Here is a 22,505-nt window from a genome sequence, read left to right as displayed (position 1 = left end):
ACTTCCAGGAAGTCCAGGAAGCTCAAGAGTCCCAAAGAAGTTGGACCCAAGGAAGCACACACCAAGGCACCTCAAAATTATATTACTCAAGATTAAAGGTAAGGAGAGAATCTTAAAAGCTACAAGAGAAAAGAAAACTGTTACCTACAAAAGAGTTCCCATAAGACTATCAACTGATTTTTCAAAAGAAACATTGCAGGCAAGAAGGGGCTGGAAAGAAATATTCAAAGTCATGGAAGGCAAAGACCTACATACAAAATTACTCCATCCAGCAAAGCTCTCATTTAGAATGCAAGGGCAGATAAAGTGCTTCTCAGATAAGGTAAAGTTAAAGGAGTTCATCATTACCAAGCCCTTATTATATGAAATGTTAAAGGGACTTATCTAAGAAAAAGAAGAAGATTAAAAATATGAACAATAAAATGACAACAAACTCACAACTATCAACAACCAAACCTAAAAAAACAAAAACAAAGATGAACTAAGCAAACAATTAGAACAAGAACAGATTCACAGAAATAGAGATCACATGGAGGGTTATCAGTGGGGAGGGAGAGGGCAAGAATGGAGGAAAAGGTACAGGGAATAAGTAGCATAAATGGTAGACACAAAATAGACAGGGGGAGGTTAAGAATAGTATGGGAAATGGAGAAGCCAAAGAACTTATGTATACAACCCATGGACATGAGCTAAGGCGGGGGGGGGTGATGATGGAAAGGGAGGTACAGCACAGAGGGGGAGTAAAGGGGGGAAAGGGATAACTGTAATAGCATAATCAATAAAATATATTTTTAGAAAATATTAATGGCTTTTACGTTCCAACCAAAAGGCATAGGTTAGCTGAATGGATAAGAAAATGAGACCCATATATATGCTGCCTCTAAGAGACCCATCTCAGATTGAAATATACACACAGACTAAAAGTAAAGGGATGGAAAAGGATATTTCATACAAATGGAAAAGAAAAAAAAGCTGGGGTAGCAGTACTTGTATCTGACTAAATAGACTTTCAAAAAAGAAAGGTAGTACATAATGAGAAAGGGAACAATCCAACAAGAAGACATGTACTTTTTTCATGTTTGGATACACAAATACTTACCCCTTACAACAGCCTACAGTATTCAGCACATGTTGTACAGGCATGTAGCCCAGGGCAGTAGGCTAGACCATACAGCTTAGTTGTATAGTGGGTTATACCATCTAGGTTTGTGTAAGTGAACTCTGTGATGTCCCCACAATGACAAAATTGCCTAGTGGTGCATTTCTCAGAATGCAACCCTGCTGGCTGCATTCTGTTAAGCAATGCAACTGTTAAGCAATGTATGACTATATGTCAAAATAGTATTTCTCATAATGGCATTTTTTAATTTTAATTTTCCATTACAGTTTACATTCAGCACTATGTTGTATTAGTTTCAGGTGTACAGCACAGTGGTCAGACAATCATGTAATTCACACAGTGATACCCCATTATTTCAAATACCCATCTGGCACCATACATAGTTATTATAACATTATTAACTATAGTTCCTATGCTGTTGGTTTTATATTTCATTAACCCTTTGCTGCATTGAACTTCCTTTCTCTTTTCTTTTCAAATATGTCCCTATTGGTCATGCCTGGCCCAGGAGCTGAGGTTGCAGATATGTCATGTTACAGCAAGAACACAAATGGGTTAAAGTATGGGTACTGCCGCAAAGTGGGCGACACACACATTCCCTGTAAAGCAAAGTAAGTGTCCTTGTTGGCTGAACCTTCCTACCCCACAGACTAGGGAACTTGCTCACATCCAGCCAGTTCTGATTTATTTCATTTGGAGAGAAAGTGAATTTCAACATCATTCATGACAGTCACTAAATGACTACTATGTGCCATGTTTCAAGCTAGGTACCGAGTTAACAAGAGAAATAAGAATTGATCCCTCTTTTCGAGTCCTTCTTGGTAGGTGCTTCAGATGACACCAAGTACAATCACTAGTGAATAGAAGGGATACTTGAGGTGGAACATGCAGTGTGAATGAATAGGCCTGGTTGAAAATGTGTCCACTGATTTTCCAGGATACTTTAGGTATTTTCCCATCTGATGTCTTTGACTTTGAGTCTAGGGGAACAAGTATTTACTGAGTCAGAGAAATAACCAATAACATGCCTATACAGTTTTATTTAATTTAAACTTGCCATGAAATTATATAAAGAAACAAGGCAGTAAGAGAAAACATTGACAATTCACCTGAAGAATGTTTTAATTTTTATAGTGATACTCTAGAAAAATCATAGAATATTACATTCAATGAATTTGAGATCTTTCTATAAGACTTTTTGATTGTGCAATTTTAAAATGACATTAAAAAGTCAAATTATAATAAATTCCTTGTACCTGTTCCAAATTTTACACATTTAAATTAATGTACAATGAGGTTAAACAAGATCAGCATTTCTCAAATTTTTCTATTAAACACTAATTTTTATAGATGATTGATATTACACACATACATACATGCATATTCATATATACATACATATACATGAGTATACATACATACACATATGTTTAGTTTTTCTAAACAAACTATATTTTGGCCATAAGGTCATCTCTTTGGGCAGTTGGGCCTAAAGGATGGATCATGATATTTTGTGCTTTCTCCTTTTTAAAAAATCAGAGGAGATTCAAAGGGAGGAAATAGATAAAAGGAAATATTTGGGGGGAGGGGAAGAGCGATAAGTAGTATGAGAGGTAGTGAGTAGGAAAAGAGAGTAGGGTAGCTCCATTTTTCCTCTGCAGCGTGTGTACACACCACTGCCCCATACCACCATCTGTCTGTGCACTGAATAATTTCTGTCATTAGAGGCACAAGTATTTCTTCTCTCCACAGGCTGCTTTTCTAGTCACTTCTTCATAGTAACTGGCTGGAGTGGAGAAGAAGCCTGTAATTCCCAGTACCATAGAATCTTCACCTAAATAATTCAAGAAAACACTCTCTCAAGTTTGGAGAGAATGCATGCCTTTCTCTACTCCTTAATCATTTTTTATTAACAGCCACCAAAGGCATCAGAAGAATGTGATTCTATCTGTACTCAGAATACTTTTTTCACAGCCCTTTTTTGAATTCTGCATAAAGCAATGGACTGCAGTTTTATTGGCATTGACTTTACTCTCCTTGATGGTAAATGAAAGGCTTTATTGAGTGTTGAGCAGTTTCCTGCATTTGCAGGGAGATGGTTCTTTCAGTAACTCCACATGATGCCTCGGAGGATCAACCAAGGCTCAGCTTTGTATTGACCCAACTGTAGTGGACAGAATTATTCTGCTGCAATTTATGAGAATAAATAAGGAACATTAGCTAAAATAAGATAGAAATTGATTTCCTAGGTGTCCTCCATTATGTTAGAACCCCATTCTCCTAATATTTTCTAGCTCCATCACACATATGACCTCCTCTCCCAAGTGTTTCCTTGGTCTGTGTTGGCTTCCCCAGCTCCCATGTCAATTTCCAATGAGCAAAAAGGAAATACCCCCCTAAAAAGTAAGAGTACCTTCAAGAATTTGTATTGTACTTAAGACTCTGTTTCCTGGCTATTGGCTAAAACTTAGACAATTGGCCAAAATTAGCTGCATGGGAAACTGGGAAATGTGTTTTTGTATTGTTGCTTTAGCAACAATGTGCTCCCCCCCCCCCATATTCAGTGGTTCTATTACTGAAGAATAGGGGAAAATTGATATAAAGAACCAGAAGTCTGTGCTATAGGGAGAAAAACCATTAGTTAACTATTGATAGTCAGGGAGCTATCAACATTTGTATAAAATTGCAACTTGGATCCTGGCATTTCAACTGCAGCAAATTTTGGCTTTTCCTCAGTGATGTCATGTGTGGGAAGTTGTTCTGTCAAGGTGGTTCAGATAATTTGCACCAGAAAGGATATGTAATAAGTTTCTCGACATGTAAAACATTTAACCCTGAAGACAACAGTCAAGAAATAGGCATGGTAGCCAGTGGAACCAAGTGTGGAGATAAGAAGGTAAGTTGAAATTGTGATTTTTATTCAAATGTTTTTTTTAATTTTTTGTTTTGTTTTCAAGGCCTCTTTGTGTTCCATAGGAGCAGTTTTCAAAGCAGTGCTTATGTCATTCACTTATGCCTGCCTGCATTTATTCCTTCAGTATTACTTAATAAGTACTTATTATACACTTGGCACAAGGTTGTTAAACTTAGGTAAATTTTATTGTCCCCAGACTGGTAGGTTTTCAATGAATGCTAGTCACTCTGATAATAATAAAGAAATTAACAATACTATTTTTTACATGAATGATCATTTTAAATGCTACAGAAGATGTGATATTAACATACTTTTCATAATATCTCTGATTGGAATGGGTACTTTGTACTATGTGCACTAACCCCTGATGAATGAAGCACAAGCATTTTGAATGAAGTAAGGAAATTTTTAAGAGGATTTTGTAAACATGTTATTATAAAAAATATCCAGATCCCACCCTCCTATTTTCAAAAGAATGCTGTGATTTCCCTAATAAAAAGGTAAGTTTGATATTGGAAATAGTGGCTAATAATATAACACCAAATTCCAAACAGACAGAAATTTGCAGAGCCGACACCCTTGGACCTTAGTGTCACGTCATGTTTCTCAGGTTTGTGTTCAGGCAGAGTGTGTGGATGTCGAGAGAGCCTACAAATCGACCAATTGCTCATCTCAGTGCAAAGGACATGCTGTAAGTTTTGAAAATGTTTCCCCAAGCTTGCTCAATCTTACATAATTTTAGGTCCGTTTTGATGATGTAAAAGAATGTTTCAGGGTGAAATGATTAAAATGATAAAGTTTGTCTAATCCCTCAGTAGTGCATTTGAATGAAAAAGTTCTTCTAAGAACCTAGTATATGTGAAATTCCTATCATTAATTTGTCTCTATGTAGAGAGTGGAAAGACGCAGAACAGGGTTATTCTGTTTTCAGAATGGACTTGCGGTGGATGGGTAGGCCCCCGAGCCAGTGGACAGTCTAACGTGGAAACTGACAGGATCCTTGATTCCCCAGGTGTGTGACCACGAGCTCCAGTGTCAGTGTAAAGAGGGCTGGGCCCCTCCTCTCTGCGGGGACTCCTCCGTGGTGCTCTGTAGGTAACATTTCATGTCTACCTGAGAAATTGCTCTTCTTTCCCAAGCTTTTCTTTAGTATAATAAAAGATTCTGTGGCCTCTCTTCTCTCCTCTTGAAATTCCTGTCCTATAGATACTGAATCTTCAGTATTTATCTTCAAAGTCTCTATAACAGCTTTTAGAAAAAAGTTCATGTATTTAGTTGTAGAGAGAGGGGCAGGGAGGGAGAAAGAGAGGGAGAGAAACATCAATGTGAGAAACATCAATTGGTTGTCTCTTGCACATGCACCTACCTGAGACCAAGCCCACAACCCACATGTGCTCTGACTGGGAATAGAACCAATGACCTTTCACTGTGTGGAATAGCACCCAACTTACTGGGCCACACCAGTCAGGGCTCTTTAACTACTTTTAAACCTTATTTCCCACATTCTTACGCATTACTCTACATACAAAACAATTTCCTCAAATTTTATATTTGTAATATTTTAATTCCCTAAATTTCCTTGTTTTCTGAGTGTTCCATTTTCATGCCTGCCTTGACTTGATGTATAGATACAACATCCTCATAAAACTCTCTAAGAATATGACAGGTTAATTTTGTAGGTTTAATTCTGTATTCCAAATTATCTGTATTTCTTTTGAGTTGGACTGCTCTGTTTTTTTTACCTTGTCTCTTATATTTCATTGTGTTGTTTTTCTTCAGGGCATGTGATCTTTTGTTGAATATGAAATTAGATTGCCCTGAACTAGCTCGCATGGATTTACTCTGCATATGTGTGTGCTTGTTGTACCTACCAATAGCCTCTCCTGATGAGAGATCTGGCTATGAGCTCTGTCAGCAGATAGACACATCTCCCTACGGGCCATCAGGGTGGGGGCAGCCAGAGTGGGGATCCTCACTTCTTGCAGCCACGGTGAAGAGTACTCTGCCATGGGTGTAGCTGAGCAGACGGGGCCTGTTCCTGTGGCGCCTTGGTGAATGACCCAACAATCAATACAGGTTTTTATTTACAATATTCCAACCCTGGGGGGACTCAGAGCACTTATGATCAGAGCCCTGCTTTCCCACAAGACCTAGCACTTCCCTTATTCCCCAAAAGGCTATAAGCCAAAACCAAGCTCAATAGTTCCCTATTTCCTTATCTTAAGCTAGTTGCGCAAACAGTTCTCCAATCTCTCTGGAAGGTACCAAAGTTGTCATCCTCACGCAGTAGTTCTTTCCTTCAGGATCTGGGGTATGTTGTCATCAGCCTCCCAGTTACAGTCCAGGAAAACACATGCTTTGTTACACTGCATCATGGTGAAATCCAGGGAAGGCACAAGTTCCAAGTGTCCAGATAGAGTCCGGGTTTGCAAGGCAACAGGTCAGTGTTGCCTTGCAAGGCAGGATCCTTGATGGCAGCTACAGCAGGCATGATCAGAGTAGCAAAATGCCATTCTTTCCCTTGTTACACCAGGTCAAATGGCTGAATAATCCCTACAAACTGCATAGCTGCTACTTCACTGCTGGTAGCTTGGCTCCTTTCTTCCCTACAAGCTGCCTGCCCTTTGTTTTAAATTCTGACCCATCTTGCCTGTAAGGTTTCTTTTGAGAAATCTGCTGACAGCCTGATGGGGACTCCTTTGTAGGTGATTGTCCCCTTAGCTCTTGCTGCTTCCAGGATTCTTTCCTTCATTTTAATTTTGGCTAATGTAATTATGATATGCCTTGGTGTGTTTCTTCTTGAGTCCAACTTTTTTGGTACTCTCTGGGCTTCTTGGATTTCTTGGAAGTCTATTTCCTTTGCCAGATTGGGGAAATTTTCTTTTATTATTTGTTCAAATAGTTTTTCCACTGGTGGTTGTGTCTTTCCCCCTTCTGGTACCCCTATAATTCGGATATTGGAGCGTTTAAAGATGTCCTGGAGGTTCCAGGCAAGAAGGGGCTGGAAAGAAATATTCCAAGTCATGAAATCTAAAGACCTACAACCAAGATTGCTCTACCCAGCAAAACTTTAATTTAGAACGGAAGGACAGATAAGGTGCTTCTCAGATAAGACCAAATTCAAGGAGTTCATCAGCACCAAGCCCTTATTATATGAAATGTTAAAGGGACTTATCTAAGAAAAAGAAGTTAAAGAAACATGAACAGTGAAAGGACAACAAACTCACAGTTATTAACAACCACAACTAAAACCAAAGCAAACTAAAAGGACAGCTAGATCAGGAGTGGAAACATAGAAATGAAGATCTCAAGGAGGGTTAGCAACAGGGGAGTGGGAGGAGGAGATGGGGGGAGAAGGTACAGAAAACAAGTAGCATAGACAGTAGATAGAAAATAGATGGGGGGGGCAAGAATAGTATGGGAAATATAGAACCTAAAGGACTTGAGACACATGGACATAAACTAAAGGGGGGTAATGGTGGGGTTGGGGGGGCAGGGTGGAGGGGAATGAAGGGGGGAATAGAACAACTGTAACAGCATAATCAATTCAAAAAAATAAATTAATTAAAAAAAAAATTCTGACCCAGAGCCTCCTGAGTAATCTCATCTCTGACTCCTCCCACTTTGAGCTACATTTGCCAGTTTTATGTATACTTTACATTCTCTCTGCTGCCACTCCCAGTCAGGGCAAAAGTGACTCAATGATCCAGGGGAAACCACCTCCTCGGCTAGTCAGGGGTCAGGATACAGTCTGAAAGTTACACCCACCTTGCCCCTAGACAGTAGCACAGCTATTAAACTAGCTACCAAAGCTACCAAGTTATCATTGTAATGTAAAGTATCAGCTCTACCCCACCCCTCAGCCATGTTTTGTGGAGGCTTTGGAGGCCCCAAAGTCTATACCCTGTTTCACAAGGAGAAAGATTTTCATTTCATTTACTTCCTGAGAGTTGCCTTCTTTTTGCACTGAATCTCTCCTTGATGCTTTTTTCTCTCTCTGATCTAGTATGGGTGCCTGTCATTAGCCTCTGTGCTGCTTCTTGGGCTCTTGAGTCTCCCATTGCTTATAGAGAATTCCCTAGAAGGGTTTTGTTTCGAGGCATGAGCCACTCTTGTTCTGTGTATGTAAGGGATGGGGATGGGCCCAAATGAATCATCTGTCCCACATTCAGACTCCCCTTTGGCTTCCCAAGGAAAAACAACATCTACTTCTGAAGTTTGGGCCATAATTTACTTGTTGGCTGTCCACATTAAATCCTTTAACTTCCTATATTTTTGTAACTTTCTTTTTAATGGAGGGTGAAAAGCATCAGATATTTGAACTGACACTAACATCTTACCTAGAATTTTACTGCTGCTGTCTGCATGTACATGTGTTCACACTTGTGAACTTTTCTTGCATTTATACAAAAAATAATCTTTTGACTCTGTAATGAGAGAGTGGTAGCTGTTTGAATTGTTCTTCAAATTTGAACCTCCTGGTATTTGTGGCTTCTGATTATTATAAGAAAAAAACATTTGAAATAGCAACAGATTGAAATTACATTTATTACTTGGGTAAGTCAGTACAGGGAAAAAAACACCATATAGACACAGGAAATTTGTTCAAAACATTCCCCAATTCACAGGGTCACATAATTTCTTTTCTGTCAATAAATTTTTCCAATCAAAGCAAAAGTCAGTAGAACACTTAGTTATGTCTCTGCCAATTTGTCTCATATCTCAAGTTGTTATTTGCTACTGAGGGGAGTATGATTTCAATACCATTTCTTTTTATCTACTTTGTTTCAGAGTTGAGTTTTAAAAATATTCACTCCTTTTCTGCCACCCCCCTTACCTTCTATTCTCTCAAACCTCCCAGGCATTCATTTTCCAGTGATTACAAACATCCTCCTTTCTCATACCTCCCAGTAGTGTTTGCTGTACATATCTCGTATGAAATGTTCCACATAGAGTTCCACTTTTAAGACCATGGACATCTCTCTTCTATTGTATTTTGCTTTTTTTAAAAAAAATATTTTATTTAATTATTTTCAGAGAGAGGGGAAGGGAAGGAGAAAGAGAGGGAGAGAAACATCAATGTGTGGTTGCCTCTCATGTGTCCCCCACTGGGAACTGGCCTGCAACCCAGGCATGTGCCCTGACTGGGAATCAAACCGCGATCGCATGGTTCACAGGCCCGTGCTCAATCCACTGAGCTACACCAGCCAGGGTGTATTTTGCTTTTTTTGTGACCATACTACCTTTACACATTTCTTTAAAAACCCTCTTTGGAAATTGATAAGTCATAAATTGGCTGCATTTCATAGATGAGAACATTTCAAGATGCTCATAGAGTTCAGATTCTTTTTTTTTTTTAAGATTTTATTTATTTATCTTTAGAGGGGAAGGGAAGGAGAGAGGGAGAGAAACATCAATGTACGGTTGCCTTTCATGCATCCCCTGCTGGGAAGTGGCCTGCAGGGAACATGTTTGCAACCCAGGCATGTGCCCTGACTGGGAATCGAACCACAATTGTCTGGTTCGCAGGTCTGCGCTCAATCCACTGAGCTACACCAGCCAGGGCTGAGTTCAGATTCTTAAGTATAAAAAGCTTAAGTATAAAGAGCTCAGATTATTAAGTGTCAAAAGCCAGAGAGTCTGTCTTTGCATTTATCCCTGTCTGTTGTCTCCCTTCCCCGCAGAACATTATTCATTTATGAATTAATTTACTTACACTCTTTCTTATTCTCTCCTACACATCTCCATTATATTTTCTCTTGACTTCCACCTGACACTTCAGCTTCCCCTTGGATCTGCCCAGTGTTGGCACTGGCCAGCATTTGCTACTTTCAGTGCTCTGGATTTTGGTCACTCTAACAGGTGAGTAGTGATATTTTATTATTGTTTGAATATGCAATTCCCAATAATAAATAATGTTGAACATTTTATATGCTTATTTGCCAGACATAGTCATACCTTTCATTTTGTTGCAACTAGAGATAGTGTCACAATAGAACTTACACTGATGTGAGCTTTCTAATTTCTCTTCAGATGGCGAATCTCTCTCTCACTCAGAGGGGAAAAAAGGGGCTTCATGCAACAATGGCTCACAACTAAGGACTCAGGGCTGTCTGGGCAAACTTCTGCTTTCTTCTTGAAGCACAAATGGGCAACAAAGAGGACCAGGGATCTGATTCAAAGTAAATGTAATGAGAAAAGAAGCCATGTTTATGTTGTTTACATTACAAAAACTAATCCAGTGATTTCCAGCAAATTGCTGGTAGGACACAGCTGCTTCTCTCTTTGGTCCCAGAAGAACTTAAGGAAATTGGAAGATCCCCTGGAGGACAGGGGTGGGGTTGCTTCATTCGCAGACTTCCTGTGTGGTTGGCTTGGAAAGGAAATCACCTGGTAGTTCTGTGATGGGGTAGAAGGGTAGACTATCAGTTTCTCCTCTGTGGCTGCTTGCCAGCTTTGTCTTGCACACATGGCACTGTCTGTGTATACTTGCAGCATTTGAAACTGCTCCTGGGGTCCAAGATTAAAGTCAGGGCTCTCCTGCGGTGAGAAGCCTGGGGAAGTGAGATTTACTAATCCCTGACAGTTATTTTCTCACTGCAACCCCTCAAAACCAACAGGAGAAGTAACATCTAAAGAGTTTATCTTCAGATGCTGCTTTTCTGGGGGCAGAAGGTAACCCTCTGACCCAGAGCTGTCTGTGGGTAGTGAGTCATGGACTGGTTTTCTGGTGTCTGAGGTTTTCCACCCTGTGGGAGATTGATCAACTTCCCACTCCCTGAGCTTTTGCAGCTGACAGTATCTGAGGCTGTCCTCATCTATGAACATTGCTTCATAGAAAAAGCGGTAGTGTCGTGTAAAAATGACCAAAAACCAACCCCATAAGGAACAAACATTTTCAAAGAAAAACAATACATTGCATTACAGATTCCAACCTATGCAGAAATAAGACAAGAGAAGGGCCAAAAATAACAAATATATTACAAGGTACAAGGGAATGTATTCCAAATGTAAAACCAGAACAAAAAAACATAGAAAATGGATCCAAGGAAAAATACTAGACATAAAAATGTACTTAGTTGACCACCATACTGTTATCTGTGTCTACGAGGTTTTGTTTGTTAGTCTTGTTGGTTCAGGGGGCTTAGGGGAGGTAAAAGAGGGTAAAGGGGGTCAAATATATGGTGATAGGAGATTTGACTTTAGGTGGTAAACACACAATGTAATATGGAATTGATGTATTGTATTCCATAATACATTGATGATGTATTATGGAATTGTATACTTTATTCACCATTGCCACCTAATACATTTAATAAAAATAAATAATTTTTTAAAAAAAGTAATAGTTGAAATATAGACTAAAATAGAATGAATAGTAGAATAAATAGAATTAAAGAAGAAATCATTAAATTGCATTGATCAAATAGAGAAAACTTTCCAGAAAGCCTTTTAAAAGTTTTATTTATATCCCAAGAAACATATGGTATTTAATATTACTGTAAAGACAGAATTGAGTGTAAAAGAAATCAAACATACCATGCAAATACTTTATCAGAAAGCCAGTATGGCTATATAAATATTAGACAAGTAGATTTTATGTAAGAAATACAAGTGGAAATATAGTGGGACATGCATCATAAAAACATAATAATCTTAAATGTTATACACCTAGTAATAAAGCTTAAAACTATGTGAAACACAAACTAATAAGCATTATGGGGTTAGGTAAATTCACGAATGGCAGGTAATTAAACATACCTCTCTCAGGAACTGATAGAATAACCAGAAAAAATGTTAACAGTGTGGTTATAGAAGTCTTGAACCACACTATTAACTAGGCAACTAGTACAGTCTAATGAATAAAGAGTAGTATATTCATAACCACAGAAAATATCCAATTTTAAAGACAACATGAATCCTTCACTAAAAAAATATGCTAATCAGTGTGTCTCATATATTTCAAGAAGCTGAACTGTTACAAGAAATTGTCCAGAACACAATAGAAATATATAGAATTCCATTAAAATAAGGTATCTTGGAAAGTTTAAAACATTTGTCTATTAACTGGCACCCTTCAAAATCTTATGAATTAATAAAAATAAAATTAGAAGATTTTTTAAACTTAAGGATAATGAAATAAAAAGATATAAAAATTTCTTGGATAGTGCTGTGAAAATGTATATCTTTATAAGCTTATGTTAGTTTAAAATCAATCACTTCAGATAATAAAAGTAGAAATAAACAAAATAAGAAAATGAAGTACATACAGAAAATATGACCAAAAACAACAAATCCATAATTTGATTATTTGAAAGGGAAACTTAAATTGATAAACCTTTACCAAAACACACCAAGTACAATGAGAAAGCAGAAATGACCGGTCCTGGGAACGAGAGGGATGGCATGGCAGGTCCCTTGGACTCTGAAAGGACAATAACAAAGTAGGATGAAACTTTATGGTAAAACAAACTCAGCAGCTTAGATGAAATAGAAAGTTTCTTTAAAAATAGTTTAATCAGAAAGATGAAGTAGGTGTATAATTTTTTCTATTTCTCATACAAAGTACAACTAAAAACCCTTTATAAAATGTACATATATATGAAATGTTAAAGGGACTTATCTAAGAAAAGGAAGATAAAAATATGAACAGTGAAAGGACAGCAAACTCAGTTATTAACAATTATACCTAAAACAAAAGCAAACTAAGAGGACAGCTAGATCAGGAATGGAACCATAGAAATGGAGATCTCATGGAGGGTTAGCAACAGGGGAGTGGGAGGAGGAGAAGGGGGGAGAAGGTACAGAGAATAAGTAGCATAGAGGGTAGGTAGAAAATAGATAGGGGGAGGGCAAGAATAGTAGGGGAAATATAGAATCTAAAGAACTTGAGACACATGGATATTAGATAAAGGGGGGGAATGGTGGGGGAGGGGTGTGCAGGGTGGAGGGGAATGAAGTGGGGGAAATAGGACAACTGTAATGGCATAATCAATAAAATATATTTTAAAAATGTACATATATATATGGTCTGGCACAAATAACAGCCTTTTAAAATACAAAATAAAAAATTTGTAATTCTGTAACATAACAATGTCACACTCAAGCACTCCATATGACATTTTAGGTGAAATGTTCAAATTAAAACTATAAATCATTACACCCATGTTATTGCCCTACCAACCACACTCAAGCAGGCATTCTGCTGCACTCTGTCATGATAAGATGGAAAACTGGAGAGAAGACTGGACTTTTAAGACCTCAGGATGCAAAGAAGGACACAGTAGTGAGTACCCTGAGTGTTTTTTCTTTCTTCTTTTTCCTCCCTTCCTTCCTTTTCTTTCTTTCTCTCTTTCTCTTTCTTTCTTTCTTTCCTTCCTTCCTTCCTTCCTTCTTTCTCTTCCTTCCTTTCTTCCTCCTTCTCTCCATCCTCCTCCTCTCTCTCTCTCCTTCTTTCTTTTCTTTCTCTTTCTGTACGATTGAACCTGAAGAATCCATCAACCTGGAAATGGCAATGGACAGAGACAAGAAAAGCCCTAACAAAAGTCTGTCTGTTTGCTTTAGCCAAAGGACCAGGAACAAAACAGACCAGAAAACAAAACTTTTAAACAGTAAATGCTTTACTCCAGCCTGACACTACAAATACTTGTGGCTGCACTCCTACTACCCCAGCAAAGGCTGCCTGGAAAGTCTAGATTTCCTGGGTTGTCCCAGGCTGCATGCTGGGGACCCGTCCGACAGGACAGAGGGCTGGGCCTTCCATGCTAACTAGGCAGTGATAGACATGACCGCCCCCTTCCTCTCCTCTCAGTAGAAACGAGTTAGACAGGCTTGGAAGTTTGTTAGACAGCAACAGATAAGTAGGACCATATATAGATTCAGTAAGATTATTGATGAAGAGAAAAGGCAAGGAAAGATGAAAAGAGTATTCAGGGCAATGCTAAATTTAGATTGGGAAGGAAAGTGCATGTGTTGATTAGATGGATCTGGTTAGGTGCAGGTTACCGTCAAAGGTTGTAGCTTTTGTTTTGGGCAGTGTCCTCCCAGTTACCTAGTAACATTATTGCAAATGAATAATTAACAAACCAAATCTCAATTTTAATTTATTTAAAATTGAATTATATGTGGATAAGAATGTGTTATATATCAAGTATTATAATTTATCTAATTATCTTCACTTGGTATCCAATAAGAAAAATTGATCACTATCTATGGCAGTTAAATAGTATATTCTATAAAAATTCAAATATCAAATATGATAAGATCCTAGTAGTTTTTCTGGCCCTTTTATTCACGTTTCATTGCCTTGCTTCAGGCTCTCTGTATTAGTTATAAATGCTTTCCCAAGGAAAATGAAATACACATTTAACCTTCTTATATTGCAGTTGCAAAATTGTTCACAGGCATAGTCAATTGATGAAACATGTTGGCAGGATTTAATATATTTCTTTCTTGAAATTAGTATTGTTTTATCAGAGGTGCTAACCTTAGGGATGGTTAAATCATTATGTTTCTTCCATGAATAATTCTAGATAAAATACACAAATTCAAAATGAATTTATAAGTATGATATATACTTATAATAAACTTTTGTAGTGAACACCTTTAGAATAACAGCCTAAACAGTACAGTGACTCCTAGAAAAAGTTTTTTATAAAGAACGGAGATTACATAAGCGCTTATGTTTTTAAAATGCAGCCTTTATTGCATAAATAAGATTGTAGCAATCACAGTTTTACAACAACAAAAAATAAGCTCCCAACAGGCGAAATGTTTTGAACTGTTGAGGTTGTATCTGTAGGGTAAGTGGAAGCAGTCTGGCTTCCTCACCCGGGTGTCTGGGTGAGTGAGGGAAGCAGTGTTCCCATAACCTTGAATGGACCTGATAAGTCATGTTCTCATAGCCTTGAGACTGGGTCTGATAAACAGTTCCCATAACATAAAGTGGGCTTGCATGAGCGGAATCATGCTATGTTATATAATATTTTGGCTTGAGGCCAGCTTTGTTTGTCTCTAGTACTTAAGCAAGTAGAGACTTCTCACTAGGGATGACTTGCAACTTGCAGCATGCGTGGCTCACCCACCTATAAATAAAGGCATGTCAAGCACCCCCATAGCTCCACATATTCTCTTACAGACTGCCTGAATCTAGAATGGACCGCCAGGCCTTGACCAGCTGCAACACAGTATCCAAAACAAATATATGTACATGTGTGGAGACATATAAATGCATATAAAAGCTTTTAAATTTTTTATAGAGGTATAATATTAATATATGTGTTCAGAAAAATATACAAAATTTATAATGGTAGAGCTTAATGAATTTTCATGACATATATCCCATGTAACTACTACATCCATCAAGAAAACTGTAACACTATAAGTGCCCTGGAAGCTCCTGTAATCTCTCCTTGCCGTCCTTACATTCCCTCCCTCCCAAACAAAGCCACTATGTGATATCTAAAATTATACCTGAATTTTGCCAGTTTGGGAATGTATTTCAGTAGAATCATAGGGTCTTTCTTTTTTTAAATGTGTATGTAAAACTTATGCAGGGTTCTGCATGTAGTAGCTGGTATACTTTCTTTTTTTGTATTTTTAGTTATTTTTTATTATTGTTCTAGTACAATTGTCTCCACTTTACCCCCTCCCCTCCACCCATCCTCACCTCCCACCCTTGAACCTACCCCCTTTGGTTTTGTCCATGTGCTCTTTATACATGCTCCTTGATGTCCCTTCCCCTGTTATCCCTCTCCACCCTCCTCTCTGGTTACTGTCAGTTTGTTCTTTATTTCAGTGTCTTTGCTTGTATTTTGCTGTACTTTCACTGCAACTTTGCCAACATGTGCCTTTTCCTCTAGCAGGCAGTTAACCACCAGGCCCAGAACCTTAATATAATCGGGGACGGCACTGATCAGAAACTGGTTTTTAATCTATAAAGGCTGGAGTAGTTTTTGTTTTCCTTTACTAATAGAGTTCAGTCTTTCATAGATCCCAACTTATCCTGGGGAGTTTATCAGTCTGTCCTGGGGGACCCTTAATTCAAATTTTTGTCTTTGTAGCAGTGTGAGACTACTGAGAACTCTGCTCAGCTTTTAACCTGTTAGCTAGAACCTAAGAATTCCTAAATACCTGAAGGGAAATGTGGAGGGGAATGTCAAGCTTACCGCTGTGTGCTTCCTTTCTCTCTGAAATCTTGGACATTCCAGACCTTGTTGCCTTAGCTACACTACTCTAAATGCCTTCTAATAGTTGTTACATATACATTGTTTTCCTCTATCTCATTAAGACATCACTAGGGGACTGCTCTGATATAACCAGTCCGCCACAGCTGGAAGTATTCCTTAGCTGACACCCAAAATACCCGCTCTTACTTAAGTCTACATTCTCTTTTTCCTTAGGCACCGTTCTACTCACTGTTCAGTAAATTTTCTTCACAGTTCTAAGTATTCGATCTCACATCCCAAAACTCTTATACAAAGTCTAGAAAAAAAAGTGTAAACATTTCTAAATATTTGTTGAATGAATTAGCATACCCTACTGAATCCTTGTACTGAAATATCTAGAGACATTCATTCACCAACAAACTTACCTTTTACCTTCAGTCTCTTCCGCATCTGTAGTACCATCCATTGTCGGTGAAAGCTCATTCCCCAGGCAATGGCCTTGTTAACTTTCACCCATTTTAGGGGTATTTCTTACATACTTCACATGTTTTTCAGGAAAACTGCTTGCTTCCCAAAGATGGTTTTATTTTTTTATTCATTGGTTCTAAAGTAAAATTCCAGCTTATTCACCTGTTTATGAGACAGTGTTTCACATCATAACTTTCACTTCCAATTCCTTAGAATGTTCATTCCTTTGGCTGAAAGGAGAGACTAGAGGGGAAAGCCAGGCAAGTTTCTGGCAACTGAAAGAAGGTCGGAGTAGGAGCAATGCTAACATCTTCCTCACAGGGATGGGCACAGGGGGCTATTAGTTGCAAGCTGATTTTCTAGAACTCTTAGCTGCAAGCATAGGAGCACCACTCCTGGATGCTTGTGCCTCCTTGGGCCTCAGTTACTCCCAGCACACAGGCATAGCAGGGCTCTCTGGTAGTCACCCTTTGTATCTTGCAGGACGTAATAGTACAGGGACTTGCCAAACTTTTTCTGGAATTCAAACTTGATTTTCAACATGTCCACTTCTCTGTGGGAGGTCATGATTCTGATCAAGATCTTGTCACAGGTCTCCTTGCCCTCATGAAGTCATACAGTCAGCAAAATACAAGGGCTTCTTCTGGATGTACTGGACCAGGTAGAGGAATGCATTTTCTAGGTCTCCCTTGCTTTCCTTCTTGATGCTCTCCAGTGTGTCATGAGGTCTGGAGCTCTTGTACCTTTTAAATACTCTCTGCAAGTGACACATGCTCCACTTGGTCATGATGCTGATCCAGTTGGGAACATCACTTCCTTTCCTCTCTACTCCAGCATCAAAGAGATCATGGGCATCTTGGTCCAGCAGTTCATAATCAATGACAGAACCATCTCTGCTCTTCCATTTTTGGTGAGGGCCACCATTAGCCTGTGGAAGTCACCAGGTGTGTCAGAAATAATGTCCTTCTCCAAATCAGTCTCACATTCCTTGTAGACTCTGTTAATCCTGCAGCTTCTGGTTGGTCCTTGAGCAGATGATCTCAGTGAGTGAGTCCCCAGATCTTTCTGGAGGCCTTCAGCTCAGAAGCATCATACTGAGCAGGTGTTTTCAATAGGCCCAAAATCACCATCTCTAGGTGGCCAGACGATATGGACTTCAGTGCTGATGCAAATTCCTTTTTGGCCCTTCTCTGGTAGGTGAAGACAATGTCCTGTTCATTGCTGCAGTCAGTCAAAATGTTGACAATGGTGAACTCATCCACATCCTTGTTCTTCATGTATTGAAACAAATGTGTTGTTTCAATGTTAAAATCATGCCAGTCAGAATCAAAGTTGCTGTAGGCTGACTGACCCATACACATTTAGGGGTGTCGAGTAATTACCCTCAAAGCTGAGCTTGCATAGAATTTTGTGAACAATAGACATTTTGAATGAAGTTAGGCTGGGTGCTGAGAACTATGAGTGTCTCCATATGCCAAGCACCTAAACATGGTTTTAAAACTATTTCTTTTCCATTTCTATTTCCTTTGAGTTTCATGTTGCTCAGCTATCAATTTCTATTCTTACCCAATCTTTGATATTGAACAACCTTATGATATATAACAAACACAGATTAAAGCTGTGTGACATAGATGTTCACTAACTTCATTCCTTTTCTTCTGGATCATATGGCTGGACTATTGTCCCAACCTTTCTTACAGTTAAATGTGACAATGTGACTGAGTTCTGGCCAATGGAATTCCAAGGATGCTATATCATCATTTCCAAATCTAGTCCCATAAATGCCTCACTCTTTCTCTTGTTCCATCTTCAAGCTGGATGTTGATTTCCATGATAACACTGAAAGTTACATATTAAAATTGGCAGAACTTCCAGTGTCCTATGTCTCTGAATGATTATGTGGTGCAATGCCCTGACTGCATTATAAAGAAATCATATTGTGTGTATAGGCAATGAGATTTGGAATTTATAGGTTATTACCCTTTAATAAGTACCCTTCAATAACTGTTCTTTAACAGAATGACCTTTAATACATATCATGTTACTTTTCTATATTGATAAATTCTTCTGTAATTTTAGAAATTTTAGGATTTAAGGACCCATCCCTGTAAAGAAATACTAGCATTACAGTTCTTGGACCTCACCACAAGACAACTTTAATTCTAATGGTAACAGCCTTACCATCATTTCCAAAAATTTAGGTACCTAATCCAGTTTCTAATATGAAACTCTTATACATCTAATGATTTCTGTGAGTTATAACCTTAGTTAACTTCATCAAGACTGACTAAATAATTTGTTTGACTCTCCTGAACATGTATTACCCCTTTCAATACTTATTCTAAACTCTCTCTTCTCATCTCAACCCTCTTACCCAACCTGCTAATTCCTATCTTCTTATGTTCTTAGAATAGGCTTCTTACTTGAGGCCATTGAAATCATCATGGACTCTCCCACAGTAACATTCATTTGAAGCACTGCAGTTCTCATATCAAACACTGCTTCTCCTACCTTCACAACTTAGGAGACATGTATGATAGACCCTCTAGCAGGGCTTTCCCACCTGCAGGCTGCAGGCTGCATGTGGCCCAGGATGGCTATGAGTGCTGCCAAACAGAAAATTGTAAACTTACTTAAAGCCTTTTTTTTTTTTGCTCATGAGTCTTCATTGGTGTTTGTGTATTTAATGTGTAGCCTAGGACAACTCTCCTTTTTCCAGTGTGGTCCAGACATGCCAAAGGTTGGACACCCCTGCATTTGAAGTAAGTCATTTAACCTCTTTGAGTCATCTGTGAAATAGGAATCATAATGTTTGAACCATTTAGATCTGTTATTTTGACCAAATAATAAAATATATATAAACATTTTTTAATTTAAGGAATTATTATGATTTTTGTCCATGCTGCTATTTGAGTTTAATTTTTAGTTAGATACTAAATGTCTGCCATGAATTATAAAATACACTTTATTAGGAAACATTCCTGAATGTTAAGTTGTAAGTTTTATGAGAACAAAATTCTCTGTGGTCAGAATGTTGCTCATGATTTCTTATTTTCATGATCATAAGTTAAGTCCTATGTTTAGTCAATCCTTGAATATTGTACTCATAAGGGTCCATATATATGCCATTCCTCATTTCCTCCAGATGCACCAAGTAAATAATCTTTTCACTGTTATTTGTACAGTCTTAATTTATGAGTTGATATTCAACTATCCAATAAACAGAATCAGTATTGCAGGAAGATAGTTTAATTTACAAATTCCTTTCATGGTACAAATGTTGAGTGAACATGTTTGAACATCCATTACCTCCAAGGTGCTGTGCTCTTGAAGGGTACACCAGGTGATACATCTCCTGCCTCGAAGGGGAATAACTAAAGTGCAGCTCCTGTCAACTGGCCAAGTTGGAAGATGTCATACAGTTGCTCGAACTGTATCTTAGAATTGACTCCAGATTTCTCTCTCTCCCCAGTTGCAAAGTCGGACAATTTTATGAGCCAAATATTTCACAGATATTTACTTTCTTCTTTAAAACCTTTAACATTTTTCTCTTCATAACCTGACTCCTGCATGTTTCACAAGCTTAGATCATATCCCTGCTATTTTATGTTATATTCAGGTTATGGCAAACACATTGCAGTTCCACAAACACATCCATGACTTTGTTCATATATATTACAGTTTTCTCTCACCAGAATACCCATTCCTCTATTTTCCAGCTAATATTATCTGACTTTTTCTACTCACCAAATGTTATACTTCTAAAATCTACCTGAATACAATGCACAAACCTCAATCATAATGCGTACCATTTATATAAATTATATCTGTTTGTAGATCCATTTCCACCATTAGACTTATTATAGGAATATCTCAGTAGTAGTGGTAGTATCAGGATCATTTTGGCATGCCCAGAAGTGATATTAATTTAATATAGTAATAAGTAAATAGTAAATCAAAATTAATAAAATCTCAATGAACTTTTAACTTACCTTGCAATACTGGTTGCATGTTTAATAAGCAAAACGAATTTCAGTTTAGTAGACTGAAAGCAGAATTTTTGACAGCACATAGTTTTTACTGATGGTGGTTTTGAAACCTATCCTGGAATTTTTATGCAACTTTTAAGCTAAATTTTTATCTGTCCTTTATTTTTCGATTGGGGCAATATATATTAAGTTGCAATGGGCAGATAAAGTTTCTTTCTGGTTCTGGCTCACTTCCCCCACTGACACTGAGTTTAACAAAATACTAGAGAGAGTGTAAGCTTCTGTAGGTCTCCGTCGTTCCAGGGCTCTGGCCGGATGATGAGCGGATGCTTGAAATAGTGCCTCAGTGTGACCTGTATTTCTGGTCTTCTATGCAGTGTCCTTTCTGGTACTCAATCTCTTCTCTTTTCTGTTTTAATCAAAACTTTCCATTGTGGAAAAAAAAAGCAGTGTCGATTTGAATGATGAAAGGCAATTTTATCCTAGAGCTATCCCTCTGTGAAGTTTTGATTTAGGAAAGCCCTGGGCCGGTTCTCCATGCCGGCTGAGAGGTTTATAGTGCGCACAAAGCAGCTCCTGCCTGCCTGGAACTGGTGATTAAGAGCTCAGAATCATGAAATCTGCACAATTGAAATCTGACTGTTGGCGATAGTTACTATGCAACTCTTAACATTTCAGTTTTGTTTCTGTTAATAGTATAAAATACTCAGTTTTTCTTTAGGATTTAAGTCTTCAAGTACACTAAAATTTGTTCCAGTAGTATTTTTAATGAACAGGTTAAAGTCTTTCTTAATGCTCAGATTATATGCTTTCCTAAAGAATGAAAAACTTTAGCAGTTGTACAGTAGCATTGCTCAAACCTACAACTTTCTACATGAACAGCTGCACGGAGCTAAAAGTATAATGCCAATCTGTGGGCCTTAGATTTTTGCCTTTAAGCAGATTGCTCACCATGCCTTGATTAAAAGAGCAAATGCAACAAGACACACAGCAGAAATGATGGTAAGAGGCAGCACATTCTGATGGTAGGTTGATTCAGAGCAATTAAGAGATGCTTCATGAGATGTCTTAGACAAATGAATGTTTTTCTGCCCATCCTTCATAATATCTGAAATTCAAATGTTAGAAGAGATTCACACCTCACCTGAATTCAAACAGTGGCTCTATACTAAGATGCTCCTCTCTGGAGCAAGTAGAAATATCTTGAGTTTCATCAGCCACAGTGCCCCTGAACTATTGAACTACGGTTGTGATGGAGGGAGTGAATATGTCTGACACTTTCTGAGAGCCTATTAACAAAGGAACAGAACACAGTTAAGGCCATTATCTGAAGGACAGAAGGTAGGGATGAGATACTGCCATTTGAAGAGGAGATCAGGGCAGCTACGATCACATCTAAGTCACTCTTTGCCTGTAGGAGAACAACAGCAGCCACAAAAAAAAATACACAGCCACAGAGAGGTAACTGTAGACCTTGCAATCAGATGCTAACAAGCTTTCAAATTAACAGTGAAAATAAGCTCAGCAGTTGAAGACAGATTTTTTAGACTGGGAAAAATCTTGAAATGGAAATTAATTTGGTGCTACATCTCTAAGAAGTACTCATATATGGTCAATATATGAGTATACCAAGGACCTCAAAGTGATATACCTTTTTAAACTAAGTAATGTCATTTCTAGTAACTTATCCAATAAATATTTACATACAAAGACATGCATAACATATACACATAAGGCAATATTCTAAAGCCATTAAAATAACATCTTAATACTCAATGTTATGTCATAATACTATGCAAAAAATACAGGTTCCTAGAACCCTTTATATAATAAGTACCAAAGTCTAT

At 38.0% G+C, this 22,505-nt stretch overlaps 1 protein-coding gene and 1 pseudogene across 4 annotated transcripts in view; one reads left to right on the top strand and one right to left on the bottom strand.

The window, feature by feature from the left end:
- ADAM28 (ADAM metallopeptidase domain 28) overlaps positions 1 to 10,153 on the top strand; it is a 54,191-nt gene extending 44,038 nt beyond the window's left edge. Inside the window, exons 15-20 of one of the 4 annotated variants that reach the window (XM_037152834.2) lie at positions 1,629 to 1,731; positions 3,857 to 4,016; positions 4,645 to 4,725; positions 5,047 to 5,125; positions 9,817 to 9,896; positions 10,068 to 10,153. In XM_037152834.2, coding sequence (XP_037008729.2) covers positions 1,629 to 1,731; positions 3,857 to 4,016; positions 4,645 to 4,725; positions 5,047 to 5,125; positions 9,817 to 9,893 — 500 coding nt within the window. In that variant the 3' untranslated portion in view covers positions 9,894 to 9,896; positions 10,068 to 10,153. The other 3 variants (XM_053668031.1, XM_053668032.1, XM_053668033.1) reach the window with 3 other exon arrangements.
- Positions 10,154 to 17,044: 6,891 nt separating this feature from the next.
- On the bottom strand, positions 17,045 to 18,097 carry LOC119054789 (annexin A2-like; annotated as a pseudogene).
- Positions 18,098 to 22,505: the final 4,408 nt, after the last annotated feature.

The sequence above is a fragment of the Artibeus jamaicensis genome, unplaced genomic scaffold (assembly GCF_021234435.1).
Source record: "Artibeus jamaicensis isolate MK-2021 breed Jamaican fruit bat unplaced genomic scaffold, CSHL_Jam_final contig_477, whole genome shotgun sequence".
In the NCBI taxonomy this organism is placed as follows: domain Eukaryota; kingdom Metazoa; phylum Chordata; class Mammalia; order Chiroptera; family Phyllostomidae; genus Artibeus; species Artibeus jamaicensis.
Note: the sequence above shows the minus strand (reverse complement) of the source record. Positions and strands in the feature narration are given on the sequence as shown.